General features: G+C 44.9%; 1 protein-coding gene across 1 annotated transcript in view; it reads left to right on the top strand.

The window, feature by feature from the left end:
* The window catches only part of klhl18 (kelch-like family member 18), a 33459-nt gene extending 15919 nt beyond the window's left edge, over positions 1–17540 (top strand). Inside the window, exons 9-10 of the mRNA XM_067978920.1 lie at positions 11548–11659; positions 12600–17540. Coding sequence (XP_067835021.1) covers positions 11548–11659; positions 12600–12986 — 499 coding nt within the window. The 3' untranslated portion in view covers positions 12987–17540. The remainder of the gene's footprint in view (positions 1–11547; positions 11660–12599) is intronic.
* Positions 17541–22835: the final 5295 nt, after the last annotated feature.

The following is a 22835-nucleotide window of genomic DNA, read 5'->3' on the forward strand; positions in this document are numbered from 1 at the left end:
TGCTGTGCGCAAATTGGCTGCTGCGTTTCCTACATTACAACATTGACTATTCTAAAGGGGTGCAGGAACAGAGCGATCTGGCGGGAGATGTGCACAAATCGTTGAAGTTGGTAGGGCAGGTTGAGAAAGCAGTTAAAAAGGCAAGCAGGATCCTAGGCTTTATAAATAGAGGCATATTGTACAGAAGTATGGAAGTTATGATGAACCTTTATAAAACACTGGTTCGTCACAACTGGAGTATTGTGTCCAATTCTGGGCACCACACTTTAGGAAGCATTTGAAGGCTTAGAGAGGGTTCAGAAAAGATTTACTAGAATGGTTCCAGGGATGAAAGACTTCAATTATGTGGATAGACTGGAGAAACTGGGGTTGTTCTCCGTATAGCAGAAAAGGTTGAGAGGAGATTTGATAGAGGTGTTCAAAATCATGAAGGGTCCAGACAGAGTAAATAGAGATAAACTGTTCTCATTTGTGGAAGGGTCAAGAACCAGAGGACATAGATTTAAGGTGATTGGCAAAAGAACCAAAGGCGACCTGAGGAAAAACCTTTTTACACAGCGAGTGGTTAAGATCTGGAATTCTGGAATGCACTGCCTGAGAGGCATGGTGGAGGCAGACTCAATCGTGGCTTACATAAGAACATAAGAAATAGGAGCAGGAGTAGGCCAATCGGCCCCTCGAGCCTGCTCCACCATTCAATAAGATCATGGCTGATCTGATCCTAACCTCAAATCTAAATTCATGTCCAATTTCCTGCCTGCTCCCCGTAACCCCTAATTCCCTTTACTTCTAGGAAACTGTCTATTTCTGTTTTAAATTTATTTAATGATGTAGCTTCCACAGCTTCCTGGGGCAGCAAATTCCACAGACCTACTACCCTCTGAGTGAAGAAGTTTCTCCTCATCTCAGTTTTGAAAGAGCAGCCGCTTATTCTAAGATTATGCCCCCTAGTTCTAGTTTCACCCATCCTTGGGAACATCCTTACCGCATCGACCCGATCAAGCCCCTTCACAATCATAGAATCATAGAATCATAGAAGTTACAACATGGAAACAGGCCCTTCGGCCCAACATGTCCATGTCGCCCAGTTTATACCACTAAGCTAGTCCCAATTGCCTGCACTTGGCCCATATCCCTCGATACCCATCTTCCCCATGTAACTGTCCAAATGCTTTTTAAAAGACAAAATTGTACCCGCCTCTACTACTGCCTCTGGCAGCTCGTTCCAGACACTCACCACCCTTTGAGTGAAAAAATTGCCCCTCTGGATCCTTTTGTATCTCTCCCCTCTCACCTTAAATCTGTGCCCCCTCGTTATAGACTCCCCTACCTTTGGGAAAAGATTTTGACTATCTACCTTATCTATGCCCCTCATTATTTTATAGACTTCTATAAGATCACCCCTTAACCTCCTACTCTCCAGGGAATAAAGTCCCAGTCTGTCTAACCTCTCCCTGTAAGTCAAACCATCAAGTCCCGGTAGCATCCTAGTAAATCTTTTCTGCACTCTTTCTAGTTTAATAATATCCTTTCTATAATAGGGTGACCAGAACTGTACACAGTACTCCAAGTGTGGCCTCACCAATGCCCTGTACAACTTCAACAAGACATCCCAACTCCTGCATTCAATGTTCTGACCAATGAAACCAAGCATGCTGAATGCCTTCTTCACCACCCTATCCACCTGTGACTCCACTTTCAAGGAGCTATGAATCTGTACTCCTAGATCTCTTTGTTCTATAACTCTCCCCAACGCCCTACCATTAACGGAGTAGGTCCTGGCCCGATTCGATCTACCAAAATGCATCACCTCACATTTATCTAAATTAAACTCCATCTGCCATTCATCGGCCCACTGGCCCAATTTATCAAGATCCCGTTGCAATCCTAGATAACCTTCTTCACTGTCCACAATGCCACCAATCTTGGTGTCATCTGCAAACTTACTAACCATGCCTCCTAAATTCTCATCCAAATCATTAATATAAATAACAAATAACAGCGGACCCAGCACCGATCCCTGAGGCACACCGCTGGACACAGGCATCCAGTTTGAAAAACAACCCTCGACAACCACCCTCTGTCTTCTGTCGTCAAGCCAATTTTGTATCCAATTGGCTACCTCACCTTGGATCCCATGAGATTTAACCTTATGTAACAACCTACCATGCGGTACCTTGTCAAATGCTTTGCTGAAGTCCATGTAGACCACGTCTACTGCACAGCCCTCATCTATCTTCTTGGTTACCCCTTCAAAAAACTCAATCAAATTCGTGAGACATGATTTTCCTCTCACAAAACCATGCTGACTGTTCCTAATTAGTCCCTGCCTCTCCAAATGCCTGTAGATCCTGTCCCTCAGAATACCCTCTAACAACTTACCCACTACAGATGTCAGGCTCACTGGTCTGTAGTTCCCAGGCTTTTCCCTGCCGCCCTTCTTAAACAAAGGCACAACATTTGCTACCCTCCAATCTTCAGGCACCTCACCTGTAGCGGTGGATGATTCAAATATCTCTGCTAGGGGACCCGCAATTTCCTCCCTAACCTCCCATAACGTCCTGGGATACATTTCATCAGGTCCCGGAGATTTATCTACCTTGATGCGCGTTAAGACTTCCAGCACCTCCCTCTCTGTAATATGTACACTCCTCAAGACATCACTATTTATTTCCCCAAGTTCCCGAACATCCATGCCTTTCTCAACCGTAAATACCGATGTGAAATATTCATTCAGGATCTCACCCATCTCTTGTGGTTCCGCACTTAGATGACCTTGTTGATCCTTAAGAGGCCCTACTCTCTCCCTAGTTACCCTTTTGCCCTTTATGTATTTGTAGAAGCTCTTTGGATTCACCTTTGCCTGATCTGCCAAAGCAATCTCATATCCCCTTTTTGCCCTCCTGATTTCTCTCTTAACTCTACTCCGGCAATCTCTATACTCTTCAAGGGATCCACTTGATCCCAGCTGCCTATGCATGTCATATGCCTCCTTCTTATTTTTGACTAGTGCCTCAATCTCCCGAGTCATCCAAGGTTCCCTACTTCTACCAGCCTTGCCCTTCACTTTATAAGGAATGTGCTTACCCTGAACCCTGGTTAACACACTTTTGAAAGCCTCCCACTTACCAGACGTCCCTTTGCCTGCCAACAGACTCTCCCAATCAACTTCTGAAAGTTCCTGTCTAATACCATCAAAATTGGCCTTTCCCCAATTTAGAATTTTAACTTTTGGGCCAGACCTATCCTTCTCCATAGCTATCTTAAAACTAATGGAATTATGATCACTGGTCCCAAAGTGATCCCTCACTAACACTTCTGTCACCTGCCCTTCCTTATTTCCCAAGAGGAGGTCAAGTTTTGCCCCCTCTCTAGTCGGGCCATCCACATACTGAATGAGAAATTCCTCCTGAATACACTCAACAAATTTCTCTCCATCCAAGCCCCTAATGCTATGGCTGTCCCAGTCAATGTTGGGAAAGTTAAAGTCCCCTACTATTACCACCCTATTTTTCTTGCAGCTGTCTGTAATCTCCTTACATATTTGCTCCTCAATTTCCCGTTGACTATTTGGGGGTCTGTAGTACAATCCTTTCAAAGTGATCTCTCCCTTCTTATTTTTCAGTTCTACCCATATGGACTCAGTGGGCGAACCCTCGGATATATCCCCTCTCACTACTGCCGTGATGTTCTCCCTAATCAAGAACGCAACTCCCCCTCCTCTCTTACCTCCTGCTCTATCTTTCCTATAGCATCTGTACCCTGGAACATTGAGCTGCCAGTCCTGCCCCTCCCTTAGCCATGTTTCAGTAATAGCTATAACATCCCAGTCCCATGTACCCATCCATGCCCTGAGTTCATCTGCCTTGCCCATCAGACTTCTTGCATTGAAATAAATGCAGTTTAATCTAGACTTACCTTGGTCTTTGCCCTGCTTTCTCAGACCATCTGTCTGGTCATGTTCTGTACATTCTCCCTTACTGCCTTTTGTTTCTGTCACCACTTTATTTCCCACTGACTTCCTGCATCGGTTCCCATCCCCCTGCCACATTAGTTTAAACCCTCCCCAACAGCACTGGCAAACACTCCCCCTAGGACATTGGTTCCAGTCCGCCCAGATGCAGACCGTCCAATTTGTACTGGTCCCACCTCCCCCAGAACCGGTTCCAATGGCCCAGGAATTTGAATCCCTCCAGCTTGCACCATCTCTCAAGCCACGTATTCATCTTAGCTATCCTGTCATTCCTACTCTGACTAACCCGTGGCACTGGTAGCAATCCTGAGATTACTACCTTTGAGGTCCTACTCTTTAGTTTAACTCCTAACTCCCTAAATTCAGCTTGTAGGACCTCATCCTGTTTTTTACCTATATCGTTGGTGCCTATATGCACCACGACAACTGGCTGTTCACCCTCCCCCTCCAGAATGTCCTGCAGCCGCTCCGAGACATCCTTGACCCTTGCACCAGGGAGGCAACATACCATCCTGGAGTCTCGGTTGCGTCCGCAGAAACGCCTGTCTATTCCCCTTACAATCGAGTCCCCTATCACTATAGCTCTGCCACTCTTTTTCCTGCCCTCCTGTGCAGCAGAGCCAGCCACGGTGCCATGAACCTGGCCACTGCCACCTTCCCCTGGTGAGCCATCTCCGCCAACAGTATCCAAAACGGTATACCTGTTTTGGAGGGAGATGACCGCAGGGGACCCCTGCACTGCCTTCCTACTCTTCCTCTGTCTGTTGGTCACCCATTCACTATCTCCCTCAGTAATTTTTATCTGCGGTGTGACCAACTCACTGAACGTGCTATCCACGACTTTCTCAGCATCGCGGATGCTCCAAAGTGAGTCCATCCGCAGCTCCAGAGCCGTCAAGCGGTCAAACAATAGCTGCAGCTGGACACACTTCCCGCAGGTGAAGGAATCAGGGATACAGGAAGGAGCCCTGAATTCCCACATCCCACAAGAGGAACATGACACGGCGCTGGGATCTCCTGCCATGACTTAACCCTTAAATTAGCTTAAGAACAACTACAATGTCAAGAGAAAAAAAAAGGAAAGAAAAACTACTTACCACTCCCTTTAAGGAGTTTACTCCTTTAAATTGTTCTCAATTTAGAGAATGTTAACTACACTAGGGACCTTGATTCACTAAAAAATAAACGCTACTTCCTATAAGACCTGCAGACCTTCCCTTTCCTTTTACTTTAGTTACTGTAGATAAGGAGAAATACTCACCTGAACCTACTCACCAATCAGGTGCCTCCCCTGTGTCGCGTCCCGATCTGATTCCTGACGTCACTTCAAACTCGGACGCTCCCTCCGCTCGGCTCGGCTCCTCTCAGCTGTTCTCAGCGCTCTGAAATCCCGCCTTTTATCGGACGCTCCCTCCGCTCGGCTCGGCTCCTCTCAGCTGTTCTCAGCGCTCTGAAATCCCGCCTTTTATCGGACGCTCCCTCCGCTCGGCTCGGCTCCTCTCAGCTGTTCTCAGCGCTCTGAAATCCCGCCTTTTATCGGACGCTCCCTCCGCTCGGCTCGGCTCCTCTCAGCTGTTCTCAGCGCTCTGAAATCCCGCCTTTTATCGGACGCTCCCTCCGCTCGGCTCGGCTCCTCTCAGCTGTTCTCAGCGCTCTGAAATCCCGCCTTTTATCGGACGCTCCCTCCGCTCGGCTCGGCTCCTCTCAGCTGTTCTCAGCGCTCTGAAATCCCGCCTTTTATCGGACGCTCCCTCCGCTCCGCTCGGCTCCTCTCAGCTGTTCTCAGCGCTCTGAAATCCCGCCTTTTATCGGACGCTCCCTCCGCTCCGCTCGGCTCCTCTCAGCTGTTCTCAGCGCTCTGAAATCCCGCCTTTTATCGGACGCTCCCTCCGCTCGGCTCGGCTCCTCTCAGCTGTTCTCAGCGCTCTGAAATCCCGCCTTTTATCGGACGCTCCCTCCGCTCGGCTCGGCTCCTCTCAGCTGTTCTCAGCGCTCTGAAATCCCGCCTTTTATCGGACGCTCCCTCCGCTCGGCTCGGCTCCTCTCAGCTGTTCTCAGCGCTCTGAAATCCCGCCTTTTATCGGACGCTCCCTCCGCTCGGCTCAGCTCCTCTCAGCTGTTCTCAGCGCTCTGAAATCCCGCCTTTTATCGGACGCTCCCTCCGCTCCGCTCGGCTCCTCTCAGTTTCAATAAGATCGCCTCTCATTCTTCTGAACTCCAATGAGTAGAGTCCCAATCTACTCAACCTCTCCTCATATGTCCACCCCCTCATCCCCGGGATTAACCGAGTGAACCTTCTTTGTACTGCCTCGAGAGCAAGTATGTCTTTTCTTAAGTATGGAGACCAAAACTGTATGCAGTATTCCAGGTGCGGTGTCACCAATACCTTATATAACTGCAGCAATACCTCCCTGTTTTTATATTCTATCCCCCTAGCAATAAAAGCCAACATTCCGTTGGCCTTCTTGATCACCTGCTGCACCTGCATACTAACTTTTTGATTTTCTTGCACAAGGACCCCCAGATCCCTTTGTACTGCAGTACTTTCCAGTTTCTCGCCATTAAGATAATAACTTGCTCTCTGATTTTTCCTGCCAAAGTGCATAACCTCACATTTTCCAATATTATATTGCATCTGCCAAATCTCCGCCCACTCACCCAGCCTGTCTATATCCCCTTGTAGGTTTTTTATGTCCTCCTCACTCTCTACTTTCCCTCCCATCTTTGTATCATCTGCAAACTTTGATATGTTACACTCGGTCCCCTCCTCCAAATCGTTAATATAGATTGTAAAGAGTTGGGGACCTAGCACCGACCCCTGCGGAACACCACTGGCTACTGGTTGCCAGTCCGAGAATGAACCATTTATCCCAACTCTCTGCTTCCTGTTAGATAACCAATCCTCCACCCATGCCAGAATATTACCCCCAATCCCTGTGATTCTTTATCTTGAGCAATAATCTTTTATGTGGCACCTTGTCGAATGCCTTCTGGAATCTAAATACACTCCGTCCACTGGTTCCCCTTTATCCACCCTGTACGTTATGTCCTCAAAGAACTCAAGCAAATTTGTCAGACATGACTTCCCCTTCATAAAGCCATGCTGACTTTGTCCTATTAAATAATGCTTATCCAAATGTTCCGCTACTGTCTCCTTAATAATAGACTCCAAAATTTTACCCACCACAGGTGTTAGGCTAACTGGTCTATAATTTCCAGCCTTCTGCCTACTACCCTTTTTAAATAAGGGTGTTACATTAGCAGTTTTCCAATCTGCCGGGACCTTTGCCGAGTCCAGAGAATTTTGGAAAATTATTACCAAAGCATCCACAATCCCTACTGCCACTTCCCTCAAGACCCGATGATGTGAGCTATCAGGTCCAGGGGATTTATCCACCTTGAGTCCCATTAATTTACTGAGTACCAATTCCTTAGTGATTTTAATCGTATTTAGATCCTCCCCCCCCCCCCCCCCCCCCCAGAGCCCCCTGTTTGTCCAGTGTTGGGATATTCTTAGTGTCCTCTCCCATAAAGACTGAAACAAAATATTTGTTCAGCATTTTTGCCATTTCCATGTTTCCCACCATTAATTTCCCGGTCTCATCCTCTAAGGGACCTACGTTTGCCTTAGCCACCCTTTTTCTTTTTATATAACTGTAGAAACTCTTGCTATCTGTTTTTATATTTTTTGCTAATTTATTTTCATAATCTAACTTCCCTTTCTTAATCAATCCTTTCGTTACTTTTTGCTGTCTTTTGAAGAATTCCCAATCTTCTATCCTCCCACTAAGTTTGGCTACCTTATATGTCCTTGTTTTTAGTCGGATACTATCCTTAATTTCTTTACTTAGCCACGGATGGCTGTCATTTCTTTTACACCTTTTTTCCTCAGTGGAATATATTTTTTTGAAAGTTGTAAACTAACTCCTTAAATGAACACCACTGCTCATGTACCGTCTTACCCTTTAATCTATTTTCCCAGTCCACTTTAATCAAATCCGCTCTCATACCATCATAGTCTCCTTTATTCAAGCTCAGTACGCTTGTTTGAGAACCAACCTTCTAACCCTCTAATTGGATATGGAATGTAACCATGTTATGGTCACTCATTCCAAGGGAATCCTTAACTAGGACATTATTAATTAATCCTGGCTCATTATACAGGACCAGGTCCAAGGTTGCTTGCCCCCTTGTAGGATCAGTTACATACTGCTCAAGAAATCCATCCCTAATACACTCAATAAACTCTTCCTCAAGGCTGCCCTGCCCAATTTGATTTGTCCAGTTAATATGATAGTTAAAATCCCCCATAATTATAGCTGTTCCCTTATTACATGCCCTGACTATTTCCTGATTAATACTTCTTCCAGCAGAGTTGCAACTGTTAGGAGGCCTCTATACTAAGCCCACTAGTGTTTTTTTCCCCTTATTATTCCTTATCTCTACCCAAACGGTTTCATTATCTTGATCGTTTGTCCCAATATCATTTCTCTGTATTACAGTGATTCCTTCCTTTATTAACATAGCCACCCCACCTCCCCTTCCTTCCTGCCTGTCCTTCCTGATTGTTAAATACACTGGCATATTTAATTCCCAGTCGTTGTCACCCTGCAGCCATGTTTCTATAATGGCCACAAGATCATACCCATATGTCGTTATTTGTGCCGTTAACTCGTCCATTTTGTTACGAATGCTACGTGCATTCAGATAAAGAACTTTCAAATATGTTTTGTGACACTTAGTTCCTGCTTTTTCCTTTTTTAACACTTTACCTTTTACTCCATACCTTCTGTCCCTTCCTGACACGCTTTCCTCTGTCTCCCTGCTCAGGTTCCCAACCCCCTGCCACAGCTTTGATGCTGGGTTAATCGCCTTACCTCTTCTAGTTTTTATTTTATCTGTCGTGCCTAAAGTACACTTTCTTTCCGCTGCTCTACGCTTTTCCCTTTCACTTGTTCTTGAACAACTGTTTGTACTATTTGTATTGTAGATTTCCCCTGGGTCTTCCCCTCTCTTGTTGCTCTCAACTTCTGACTCCCCGCTCAGGTTCCCATCCTCCTGCTACTCTAGTTTAAACCTTCCCCAACAGCACTAGCAAACACCCCCGCGAGGACATTTGTCCCGGTCCTGCTTGGGTGTAACCCGTCACGCTTGTACAGGTCCCACCTTCCCCAGAACCGGTCCCAATGTCCCAGGAATCTAAATCCCTCTCTCCTACACCATCCCTGCAGCCACGCATTCTTCCTGTCTATTCTCCTGTTCCTATACTCACTAGCACGTGGCACCGGTAGTAATCCTGAGATCACTACCTTTGAAGTCCTGCTTTTTAATTTATCTCCTAACTCCTTAAATTCACCTTGCAGGACCTCATCCCTTTTTTTACCTATGTCGTTGGTACCAATATGGACCACGACTACTGGCTGTTCACCCTCCCCCTCCAGAATGCCCCGCAGCCGCTCCGTGACATCCTTGACCCTAGCACCAGGGAGGCAACATACCATACTGGAGTCACGTTTGCGGCCGCAGAAATGCCTATCTGATCCCCTTACAATTGAATCCCCTATCACTATAGCCCTGCCACTCTTCTTCCTCCCCTCCTGTGCAGCAGAGCCACCCGTGGTGCCCCGAACCTGGCTCTTGCTGCTTTCCCCTGATAAGCCCTCTCCCACAACAGTATCTAAAGCAGAATATCTGTTTGAGAGGGAGATGGCCCCAGGGGACTCCTGCTCTACCTGCCTAGTCCTTTTACTCTGCCTGGCGGTCACCCATTTCCTTTCTGCCTGCGTAATCTTTACCTGCGGTGTGACCACCTCACTGAACGTGCTATCCACGATAGTCTCAGCATCACGGATGCTCCACAGTGAATCCAGCCGCAGCTCCAGCTCCGAAAGACGGTTAGCCAGTAGCTGCAGCTGGACACCCTTCCTGCACACATGGTCGCCAGGGACACTGGTAGTGTCCATGACTTCCCACATAGTGCAGGAGGAGCATATCACGGGTGCGAGCTTTGCTGTCATGACTTGCCTTAGACTCTCAGACTCTCCTCCCGCTCTCGGTCTCTCCTTTTATACTGTGCTCACCTCTCGGACTCTCCTGCCTCACCTGTGACGTCGCACAGTAGTTGTCTCTTTTTGCAGGACTGCTGCTGCTTTTATTCCCCAATCTCAGTCAAAAGGCTTTCAAAAGGGAATTGGACTCGAAGGGAAAAAATTTGCAGGGCTACAGGGAAAGGTCAGGGGAGTGGGACTAGCTAGATTGCTCTTACAAAGAATCGGCACAGGCTCGATGGGCCAACTGGCTTCCTTCTGTGCTGTAACCATTCTGTGATTCTATGACCACACTTCAAAAGTACTGCATTCAATGTAAAGCATTTTAGGATGTACTGAGTTTGTGAAAAGCGCTATATAAATACAAGTCTTTTTTAAAAATGTAAATAGTGGTGATTCTCTTTCTCCGCCACCCCCCCCCACCCCAAACCCAGGCTCAGAGTTGGGACCTTTACTGTTCTCAAAAAATATATATATAATGTGACTTCAGGAGGGCATAGACAGATTAGTAGGTTGAAGATATGGATATCAGATGAAACAATTTGGGGAACTGTCAGGTGATTAATTTTAGGAGGAAGAATAAGGAGAGGAAATATACACTAAATAGTAAAACTTTAAAAGGAGCAGAGAGATTTTGGGTTCAGATACACAAATCTTTAAAAGTGGGGGGATGTTAATAAACCTGAGATCCTACGTTTTATAAATGGACATAGAGTACAGAAGCAAAGAGGAAATGCAAAACCTACACAAATCATCGATTAGGTTTCAGATCAACTTACTTTAGAAAAGATATTAAGACCATGGAAGAAAGAACTTGCATTTATATTGCACCTCTCACGACCTCAGGATGTCCCAAAGCACTTTACAGCCAATGAATTATTTTTGGTGTAGTCACTGTTGTAATGTAGGAAATGAGGCAGCCAGTTAGCACACAGCAAGCTCCCACAAACAGCAATGAGATAATAACCAGATAATCTGTTTAGTGATGTTGGTTGAGGGATAAATATTGGCCAGGACTCCAGGGAGAACTCCCCTGCTCTTCTTCGAATAGTGACGTTGGATCTTTTACGTCCACCTGAGAGGGAAGACGAGGCCTCGGTTTAACGCCTCGTCTGAAAGACGGCATCTCCGACAGTGCAGCATTCCCTCAGTACTGTACTGGAGCGTCAGCCTAGATTTTTGCTCGAGTCTCTGGAGTGGGACTTGAGCCCACACCTTCTTTCTCAGAGGAAAGAGTGCTACCAACTGAGCCCCTTTACGTAGAAACAACATCCCATGGCATTCCTCAGAAGAAGTGTAAGGAAAAAATAGACTCCAAAACAAAGAAGGCGAGATTAGGAGGGGTGACCAAAAGTTTGATCAGAGGTGGGTTTTCAAAATTATGAAGGTTTTGATAAGATGAAGAGGACAAAACTATTTGTACTGGTTGGTAACTAAATTTAAGATCAACAGTAAAAAAAACAAAAGGAGGAGTTGGGAGAAATTATTTTGCTAACCTGTCTGTTTCTCTGCTCCGGTTCCCAACAGATGGGTGCCTGTGACCCCAATGAGTGCCTGTCGCAGTGCTGGAGGGGTCACTGTGTTCGAAGGGAGGATCTATGTCTCTGGAGGTCATGATGGACTGCAGATATTTAATACGGTACGTCCTGGGATTTATCGGGGAACAAGCTCAAGCAGGGCGATGAGGCAATGGAACTGTGCAGGAAGAAAGCAGTACAGTAATCAGTGTGATACCACTTCATAAATGCAAAAACCGAGCAGCTAAACCAAAAGTACAGCATCTTAAATCATTTTCTCCCCTCTTCTCCTCATGGCGCTCACTCTTGCTGTCAACTGGAACAGTTACAAAGAATATCAGGTTAGAAACAGGCTGATCGATAACAAGGGTAAAGTCAAAGTATCAAATGATTCCAGGTCCTCACCCTCACCACCCTGGATGGATGCAGCTGCAACAACACTCCACTAGCCCAATTATCCACTCCCTCCACCACCGGCGTACTGTGGCTGTAGTGTGTACTACCTATATGACACACTGCAGCAAGTCGCCAAGGCTTCTTTGGCAACATCTAGACCCGCAATCTCCATCATCTCGAAGGACAAGGGCAGGTAGGTGCATGGGAACACCATCACCTCCATATTCCCCTCCAAGTCACACACAATCTTGATTTGGATATATATCTCCGGTCCTTTATTGTCACTTGGTCAAAATCCTGGCACTCCCTACCTAACAGCATTGTGGGAGCACCTTCACCACACGGACTACAGTGGTTCCAGAAGAAAGCCCACCACCACCACCTCAAGGGTAACTAGGATGGGCAATAAATGCCAGCCTTGCCGGTGACACCCACATGCCAGAAATGAATATAAAAGCCTTGCCCAGAAGTCCCATTTCATGTGAGGTTCTCCACACAAAAGGGCTTCTGGGCAGGGTGATGGAGGCAAAAAAAACTGTGAATCATTTAAGAAAGAGTTGGGTGAGGTTCTGGAGTAACTTTAGATGAACAAGCTAAGATGGGTCAAATGGCTTTTACTTGCTCTAGATGTTGTTTTTAAAACAAGCTCTTTTTTAAAAAAAACAGGTTGAATGTTATAATCATCACACCACTACCTGGTACCCCGTGCCGAGTATGCTCAATAAACGCTGTCGCCATGGGGCTGCGTCCCTGGGCAGTCAGATGTACGTCTGCGGCGGTTATGATGGCTCAGGTTTCCTGAGTATCGTGGAGGTTTACAACTCATCTTCGGACCAGTGGTATCCGCTCGTTCCCATGAACACTCGCCGCAGCCGGGTGTCCCTTGTATCGAACTGCGGCCACTTGTACGCCATCGGCGGCTACGACGGACAGTACAACTTGAACTCGATGGAGATGTACGACTCCGATACAAACCGCTGGACGTTCATGGCCCCCATGGTGTGTCACGAAGGCGGGGTTGGCGTAGGATGCATCCCACTCCTCAGTGTGTAAGGCAGTCATCGTTCTCCCAATTGCGGAAGTCTAGTGCTTGGTAGCAGTGTCGAAACAATGGTACGTTTGTGGGGGCAACAAATGAACCCCAGTTTTCAGTGGCTTGTTGGTTGGTTGGTGTCCAGTGGCCAAAGACGATGCAGTGACCATTACATCCTCCCAACTGAGATTGGTAACTGTTACCAGTACTCGGTAGCTGTCAATTCAGAGTCTGCAGATGTTTTTAAAGACAACCATTTAAGTAAAATGATAAATACTTTATAAACTACACTTTTTAAAATAGAATCTGAATGTTAACTTATGAATAACTTGTTTCAGTGATTACACGCATGCAGAGCAGTGTTTTAATGTAGGAGACTGTCGGGGGCTGGGAGGTATCATGGATTAGACACTCCACCACTGGGGCCTGGGTTATGGTGTGGGAAATAGCAAACTGACGTACTAGGGGGCGCTCTTGGGTTGGGCCTGAGGTGCTTTGTCGGAGCAGCGTAAAGAGTTTTGCATCTGACCTAAGCTGCACCTTACCGTTGAGTGCTTGCTGCTGACACTGGATATCTGAAATGGGAGTATTCCATTTCCCAGAGCTAACATTCCCCCCCCCACCTTGATGAAAAGGGAAGGTGGAACGCCCACTCAAGTCTCCAGCTGATGGCCTGTCTGCCGTTTCTGCAAGGCTGATTATTCAGTGTGTGTGTTTTTCCTGTTATTGGTCTGAGTAGTGTGTTGAATAGAATGTTTTGTCCTGTTCATTTTTGTCAGAAAACCCCAAATTCTGAGATAAATGGGTTGGTATCTAAATATGGACGGTTCTGATTGTTTTACATTTTTAGGATGGTATAATAATTAGTTCTTTATATACTGTGATCGTGCAGTATGCTACTGTTCTCAACCCAAGTAAAACCTGCACTCTTTCTGGTAATTATTAATTGTGGTCCTCTTTGCCCTGCCTTCCCCGCCCCTCACCCTCCCCGCCCCTCCTATCTCCCTACTTATTTGTCTCGGAGCTTCTAAACATAATCAAAACTATTGAGATTTTTAACGTTTACAGCAATCATGAATTGAGAGAACTACCTGATAGTTAATGTGGGTCTTTCCTTATCATTACTTTGTCTATTACTGTATCACAGAGTAATGGATCTCTGGGAGTGAAGTACAGATTGGAATTAGTTAGTGGTTATGCCACTAGCGGTGGGTATGTAAAATTTTCCTGCTATATTCTGCTAAGCTGTGGAAAACACCAGGCTTTACAATTATAAATTCTGTACTTGTAAATATGGTTTGTGTCCGAAGAGAGCATTTTGAGCTGAAGGGTGAAATATGGGTGGATATAGGTTTGTCACTGATGGAGGAGCGAGTTCATAGTATCCCACAAAAAGCACATTGCACAACATTAAATTGTATCGTCTAAAGTGACATTTTATTTCTAATATTGTATTGGTACCTACTGTATGCTAATAAACTATATGACAATACTGGGTTGAAATTTAATTTAGGGGTTTGGATGGTTTATATATAGAATAACAGATACCCAGGAGTGAGTTACAGGCTGAAATCTATTCATGGGGTTCAGGTGGTTTATATGTAGAATAGCGGATATCTGGGAGTGAGTTACAGGCTTGAATCTAATCGAGTGATTCAAGTGGTTTATATATAGAATAATGGATACACGGGAGTGAGGTACAGGCTGGGATCTAATAGAGGGGTTCACATAGTTTACGTATAGAATAACAGATACCTGGGAGTGAGTTACAGGCTGGAATCTATTTGTGGGGTTCAGGTGGTCAATATATAGAATAATGGATCCTATGAATTGAGTTACAGGCTGGAATCTAATCGAGGGGTTCAGTAGTGCATTTTGGTAGGAAGAATAAAGAGTCCACATACCGCTCCAATAATAAGAGTATGAATGGGATAGAGGGGCAGAGGGATGTAGGGGTACAGGTACACGAATCGCTAAAAGTAGTGACACAGGTTAATCAGGCCATAAAATCAAGCACTTGGTTTCATTTCTAGGGGGATAGAATTGAAAAGCAGAGAAGTTATGTTAACCTTGTATAGAACCTTGACCACACTTGGAATAATGTGCACAGTGCTGGTCTCCATACTATAGAAAGTATATTGAGACATTGGATAGGGTGCAAAAAGATTCACAAGTATATCCTCTCAGTTCTGGTATCATCCTTATCAGGAAAGGCTGAACAGGCTGGAACTCTTTTTTTCTAGAAATGAGAAGGCTAAAGGGTGACCCGGCAGAGGTCTTTAAGATAATAATAGGGTAGATGTAGAAAAAATGTTTCCACTTGTGGAGGAAGTCCAAAACCAGAGGTCATAAATATCAAATAGTCACTAATAAATCCAATAGGGAATTCAGGACAAACAGTGGTAAGAATGTGGAACGCGCTACCACAAGGAGTAGTTGAGGGAAATAGCACTTAAGGGGAAGCTAGATAAGCACATGAAGGAGAAAGGAATAGAAGGGTATGCTGATAGGGGTAGATGAAGTAAGGAGGGAGGAGGCTCGTGTGGAGCATAAACCCCGGCATAGATGAGTTGGGCCAAACGGCCTGTTTCTGTGCTGTTGTTTCGGTGTAACTCAATGTTTATATATAAAAATAATGGGTACCCAGTGTGATGAACCAGAAGGCTACAATCTAGTCGACAGATTTCGGATAACATCACAGATTGTGAGATGGAGATGAAGTTGTTGCATTGAAATTGCTCTGGTGTATTTTGTGTCTTTTTCTCCTCTCCTGCAGGAGCTGGCTCTCACTGTGATACGGTTCTACAATTAGTGCCTGTGTTCTGCTACTACCACCAAGTAACCATCCTTCATGTATGTCAACAGTAAATCTCAGCTGATTAATCGAAGTGGAGGCGTGTCCTGTCCTCCCTCTGCTTCCCTACTCATGCACTTTATATCAGGAGTCATTGGAGAGCCATCAGGGAGCAGGAGGCGTGACAGATTTTCCCCCCTTCCTGACCAAGGGAAACTGAGGCTAATTGCAGGCCCCTACTGATGCCACAGATGAGATCAAACCTAGGACCTCTGGTCTGTATGGCTCATTGGGGAGGGCTGGAAATAGAGTTAATCCATGGTTTAGCTGGTCCAGGTTACTGATGCCTGCCACTAGCTGCCCAAGCCCTGTTATAATACACTGTAGCCAAACACTGCATCATTGAGCAAAATTACCTGTGTTTCACTTTAAAAACAATGCATATCATAGAATCCTAGAATCTTACAGCAGAGAAGGAGGCCGTTAGGCCCATCGTGCCTGTGCAGACTCTTTGAAGGAGCTGTCCAATTAGTCCTACTCCCCCATTCTTTTCCCCTGTAGCCTTGCATATATTTCCTTTTCAAGTATATATCCAATTCCCATATAAAGAGAGAATAAAAACAAGTGAATTCTATGTTGTGTAAATGGTGTGAATGTCACAGGCTCTGCTCATTCCCTTTACCACTTACTAAAAACTGAAACAGTTCCATTGTCCGACCCAAAAATAAGACCGGGAAAGACTTCGGCCAAAGCAGTTGCAGTGTGGAACAACCGGGTAAAGTAGAAAAAACCATTGTTGCTCTCTGCTAAATTATCCCCAGCACCCATTACCGAGCCAAAAGATCGCATATCACTTCCAGTGATCAACTGGTGCTCACGTTCTGCGTAATTTTTTTTAATGTAAGGCCAGGTTGTTGTCTCCAAATCTAATTGAGAAGCCCACGCACACTTGCTTTCTCATATTTAATCAGTAGAATGTTTGGTTCTCACAAACCTGGGAGTCTAGATATGTGTTCTCCAACTATAACCGAGCAACTATAAACTCCAACTATGCACCAGCCTCTCAAGTACTTTGTGTTTCTTAATATGGTCATGGGTGATGGAGTACTGGCCCAATGCAGTATCCACTGGGTCCCTTACCCCAGTCCTGAGACGTTGACTTCTGCTGGGTTCCATAGGGGCCGGGAGAGAATTGCTGGCACAGAGCCACTTTTTGAATAGTGTTCCACTCGTCAAATGTCCTGAATTCTGAGTTTGGGCTCTGCAATTCAGGTTGTGACTCTTCTTCTCGGGCCTAGGCAATGGTTAATGTCCTGTGAGATGAGTTATGTTGGCCAGACCTTTGTCGCTTGATTTAAGCTCTTGACTTGACTCTCCACAGAAGGAACTTTATTCCAATAAGAGGAGAGGAGGATAATTGGGTCCCTGGAGTTCCAACCTTCTCACTACATCCAACGTGAAATCTAGATTCCTAACTTGGGAAGAGTGGGTCACCATCAGGAAGTGGCTAATAGAAATTTCCATTTAGGATGTGGAGGGGAGAATAGTCTGCACTATCATGATGAAAATCTACTTCCATTAGTCCACGTGCTACAGCAACTCCCCGGTAACAGATGCATTTTAGATAGGTCAAACTCCAGTTCAGGTATCTACGGTATATATTGTATGCTCAATCTATCTCTGAGGTGTAAACGGTATCTTAATTACCAGGTTATTTTGGAAAACATGAATGTTTTAATGTAAAATTGTAATAAATTATGTACGTCCATACTGAACCCAATCACTGGAGCCTGTGTGTTTCATGTATCAATACACGGACGTTACCAAGACTTTAGAGTCCAGCTCGAACAAAGTCAGATCAGTTAATTGGGAGTTCCCGTTGATCGAGTTAAATATTCCATAATCTTCCACAGTATTCAACTTAATAAAACAAGATGATACACATATAAGTACCGCAGAGGGTGCACACGTGACTATCATCTCTTGCACTCGTTCTGTGCTGTGTACATTATGTTCCACATTCTTTGATAGATGTGCTGCAACCTTTGATGCCAAAGTCCCTCAGTTATTTTCTGTGACAGTGCTGCAGGCTTATGAATATGTCTGCTCCAACTCACAAGCTCTTTGACCAGCTCAGGTGAAACCGGGACTATGGCATCTGTGTTTTTGGGCTTCATAATATCAGCAGTTAAAGTGACTCAGAAGTCTGCATTGTGGTTAGCAAGTTAACTACCTCGCCTTTTGTGCCATTTGATGAAGCATGTCTTGTTGCAACTTTTCAGTTCCCTCCTCTTCAGCTTAGCTGCCAGACTACAAGGCGCTTTTGGCATTACTGTCCCACAGGCAAAACAGCAAAAGGGATGGGGCAGCTGTACAACCAATCCATACACACAGAATTCAACACACACATTCATCACCAGGGGTCAATATTAGGACCACTGTTCTTTTTGATATATATTAATGACCTGGACTTGGGTATACGGGGTATAATTTCAAAGTTTGCAGATGACACGAAACTCAGAAATGTAGTAAACAATATGGAGGATAGTAACAGACTTCAGGAGGATGTAGACAGACTGGTGAGATGGGCAGACACATGGCAGATGAAATTTAACGCTGAGAAGTGTGAAGTGATACATTTTGGTAGAAAGAATGAGGAGAGGCAATATAAACTAAATGGTACAATTTTAAAGGGAGCACAGAAAGAGAGGGACCTGGGAGTGTTGTACACAAATCTTTGAAGGTTGAGAAGGCTGTTAAAAAAGCATATGGGATCATGAGCTTTATTAATAGGCATAAGAGTACAAAAGCAAGGAAGGTATGTTAAACCTTTATAAAACACTGGTTAGGCTTCAGCTGGAGTATTGTGTTCAATTCTGGGCACCACACTTTAGGAAGGATGTCCAGGCCTTAGAGAGGGTGCAGAAGAGATTTATTAGAATGGTACCAGGAATAAGGGACTTAAGTGGAGAGACCGGAGAAGCTGGGGTTGTTCTCCTTAGAACGGAGAAGGTCAAAGGGAGATTTGATAGAGGGTGTTCAAAATCATGAATGGTTTTGATAAAGTAAATAAGGAAAATCTGTTTCCAGTGGCAGAAGGGTCAGTAACCAGAGGGCACAGATTTAAGGTGATCAGCAAAAGAGCCAGAGGCGACATGAGGAAACATGTTTTTACGCAGCAAGTGTAATGATCTGGAATGCACTGCCTGAAAGGGTGATGGAAGCAGATTAAGAACATAAGAACATAAGAAATTGGAGCAGGAGTAGGCCAATCGGCCCCTCGAGCCTGCTCCGCCATTTAATAAGATCATGGCTGATCTGATCCCAACCACAAATCTAAAGAACACAAGAAGTCGGAGCAGGACCCGGCCACATAGCCCCTGGGCCCTCTCCGCCACCCACAGGGCATTGACCGATCCGAACTCAGCTTCATGTCCAATTTCCTGCCCGCTCCCCATAACCCCTAATTCCCTTTACTTCGAGGAAACTGTCTATTTCTGTTTTAAATTTATCTAATGATGTAGCTTCCACAGCTTCCTGGGGCAGCATATTCCACAGACCTACCACCCTCTGAGTGAAGAAGTTTCTCCTCATCTCAGTTTTGAAAGAGCAGCCCCTTATTCTAAGATTATGCCCCCTAGTTCTAGTTTCACCCATCTTTGGGAACATCCTTACTGCATCCACCCGATCAAGACCCCTCACAATCTTATATGTTTCAATAAGATCGCCTCTCATTCTTCTGAACTCCAATGAGTAGAGTCCCAATCTACTCAACCTCTCCTCATATGTGCGCCCCCTCATCCCCGGGATTAACCGAGTGAACCTTCTTTGTACTGCCTCGAGAGCAAGTATGTCTTTTCTTAAGTATGGAGACCAAAACTGTATGCAGTATTCCAGGTGCGGTCTCACCAATACCTTATATAACTGCAGCAATACCTCCCTGTTTTTATATTCTATCCCCCTAGCAATAAAAGCCAACATTCCGTTGGCTTTCTTGATCACCTGCTGCACCTGCATACCAACTTTTTGATTTTCTTGCACTAGGACCCCCAGATCCCTTTGTACTGCAGTACTTTCCAGTCTCTCGCCATTAAGAAAATAACTTGCTCTCTGATTTTTCCTGCCAAAGTGCATAACCTCACATTTTCCAATATTATATTGCATCTGCCAAATCTCCGCCCACTCACCCAGCCTGTCTATATCCCCTTGCAGGTTTTTTATGTCCTCCTCACTCTCTACTTTCCCTCCCATCTTTGTATCATCTGCAAATTTTGATATGTTGCACTCGGTCCCCTCCTCCAAATCGTTAATATAGATTGTAAAGAGTTGGGGACCCAGCACCGACCCCTGTGGAACACCACTGGTTACTGGTTGCCAGTCCGAAAATGAACCATTTATCCCAACTCTCTGCTTCCTGTTTGATAACCAATCCTCCACCCATGCCAGAATATTACCCCCAATCCCGTGATTTTTTATCTTAAGTAATAATCTTTCATGTGGCACCTTGTCGAATGCCTTCTGGAAGTCTAAATACACTACGTCCACTGGTTCCCCTTTATCCACCCTATACGTTATATCCTCGAAGAACTCAAGCAAATTTGTCAGACATGACTTCCCCTTCATGAAGCCATGCTGACTTTGTCCTATTAAATTATGCTTATCTAAATGTTCCGTTACTGTCTCCTTAATAATAGACTCCAAAATTTTACCCACCACAGATGTTAAGCTAACTGGCCTATAATTTCCAGCCTTCTGCCTACTACCCTTTTTAAATAACGGTGTTACATTAGCAGTTTTCCAATCTGCCGGGACCTCTCCTGAGTCCAGGGAATTTTGGAAAACTATCACCAAAGCATCCACAATCCCTACTGCCACTTCCCTCAAGACCCTAGGATGGAAGCCATCAGGTCCAGGGGATTTATCCGCCTTGAGTCCCATTATTTTACTGAGTACCATCTCCTGAGTGATTTTAATCGTATTTAGCTCCTCCCCCCCGAGAGTCCCCTGTTTGTCCAGTGTTGGGATATTCTTAGTGTCCCCTTTCAAAAGGGAAGTGGATAAATACTTGAAGGGAAAAAATTTATAGGGCTATGGGGAGAGCAGGGGAATGGGACTAATTGGATAGCTCTTTCAAAAAGCCGGCACAGGCACGATGGGCTGAATGGCCTCCTCCTGTGCTGTACACACTTTTGATACTGTGATACATCGACAGCTTTGCAAATATCAACATGCATTGTCATCTGAGTTTTCCTCATTGAGTCTTTTGATTAAATTGATGCAGAGGCTCTGGCACATAGTTTAAAAGGAGATTTACTCTGATTGTGGTTTTTTGTTGCTGCTGATGGTTGTAACTCGGGCATCCGAGTTTCAAAAAAAGCTCTGGTAAAATTGAGCAGCTTACCTTACTGACTGTGTTGCTGTTTGTGGTTTGTCCATTTAGCTTGCCAATGGATCAACAGTATATGTCATAACATTAACCATGTTAATTGTTTTGGTACAGTTTTGGCCTCCTTATCTAAGGAAGGATGTGCTTGACTTCGAGTCGGTGCAACAAAGGTTCACTAGATTGATTCCTGGAATGAGAGGGTTATCCTTTGAGGAGAGATTGATCTGAATGGGCTTATACTCTCTGGAGTTTAAAAGAGTGAGAGGTGATCTCATTGAAACATACAAGATTCTGAGAGGGCTTGACAGGGTAGATGCTGACAGGATGTTTCCCCTGGCTGGAGAATCTAGAACTAGGGGACATAGTCTCAAGATATGGGGTCGGCCGTTTAAGACTGAGCTAAGGAGGAATTTCTTCACTCAGAGGATTGTGAATCTTTGGAATTCTCTACGCCAGAGGGCTGTGGATGCTCAGTCGTTAAGTATATTCAAGGCTGAGATTAATAGATTTTTGGACTCTAAGGGGATCAAGGGATATGGGGATCGGACGGGAAAGTGGAGTTGAGGTCAAAGATCAGCCATGATCTGATTGAATGGCGGAGCAGGTTCAAGGGGCTGTATTGCCTACTCCTGCTCCTATTTCTTATGTTCTTAACCATAGACATTGTGTTTAGATACTTTTCTTTAATGTCTGAGGCATTTCAATCAATTAATTGAAACTCCTCAGTCCTACAATTTACAGGCTTTTAAAACCCAAGCTTGACATCAAATAATCGCTACTTCCTGATTTAGCTTGTTTTTTCTCGTACTTTTTTCAACCTAGCTGGTGTCCTGCACTGCGGACCTTGGTTTCTGAACTGGGAGAAGCAAAATTCCTATTTCATTGATTTTACCTGGTGTATACTTATTTCAATTTCTGTCCATTTTTAGCTTTGAGGTATGTTTTTATACATCACTTTTTAAGAAACTTACAGATGTTACAGCTGGGGAAAAAGGATTGGTTTCCAATTTTGAACATCTAGCTCTAGCATCAAGCTCTTCCAGGTTGGATGTTGCTTGTTGAAATGCCAAGTAAATCTCCCTCTACTCTGCCCAACCATGTACCTCAGCTCCCATATCAGTAGCGTATGCCCTATTACACAAGCGTAACATTGTCTAATTCTGACATTAACCACTCTGAGAACTGCCGGTTTAGGGTAGTTCTGTGCTGTGGGCTCATGGACACAAGAAAATAGGTTGACACTCAATTCACAGAGGACTCTTTCAGTCAAATAGAAAGGAATCTTCCCTCATAACCCATGTCTCATTTAATGACAAGTGCTGAACAGGGATATAAACCAACCTGTACTGTCTAGAGGTAAAGATGAAAAGTACATATTATATGTAAGGGCTTTCCTTTTTGCTTTGCCTCTCCATTATCAACAAGGTGGAAGAACTGCAGAAGATATATGGCAAGTCTGTGTACCAAAAAGAGCCAATGAAATGAAATCATTCACAGTATAGATTAGTGCTAAAAAGACAAGCTTGGAGCTGTTATCTCTGTGCCAGGAATGAGAGTTCCAGATGCAGTCTTTGCTTACAGATTTATTAGAGGGAATGATATTCACAGACAACACAGGTGGCGATGCGAAGGCTGCAGGTGACCTCGTGTTCCAGTTGTTGAGCTCAGTCGCCAGGTGACTGGCACCTG

This window comes from Heptranchias perlo, chromosome 3, assembly GCF_035084215.1.
Source record: "Heptranchias perlo isolate sHepPer1 chromosome 3, sHepPer1.hap1, whole genome shotgun sequence".
Taxonomy (NCBI): Eukaryota; Metazoa; Chordata; class Chondrichthyes; order Hexanchiformes; family Hexanchidae; genus Heptranchias; species Heptranchias perlo.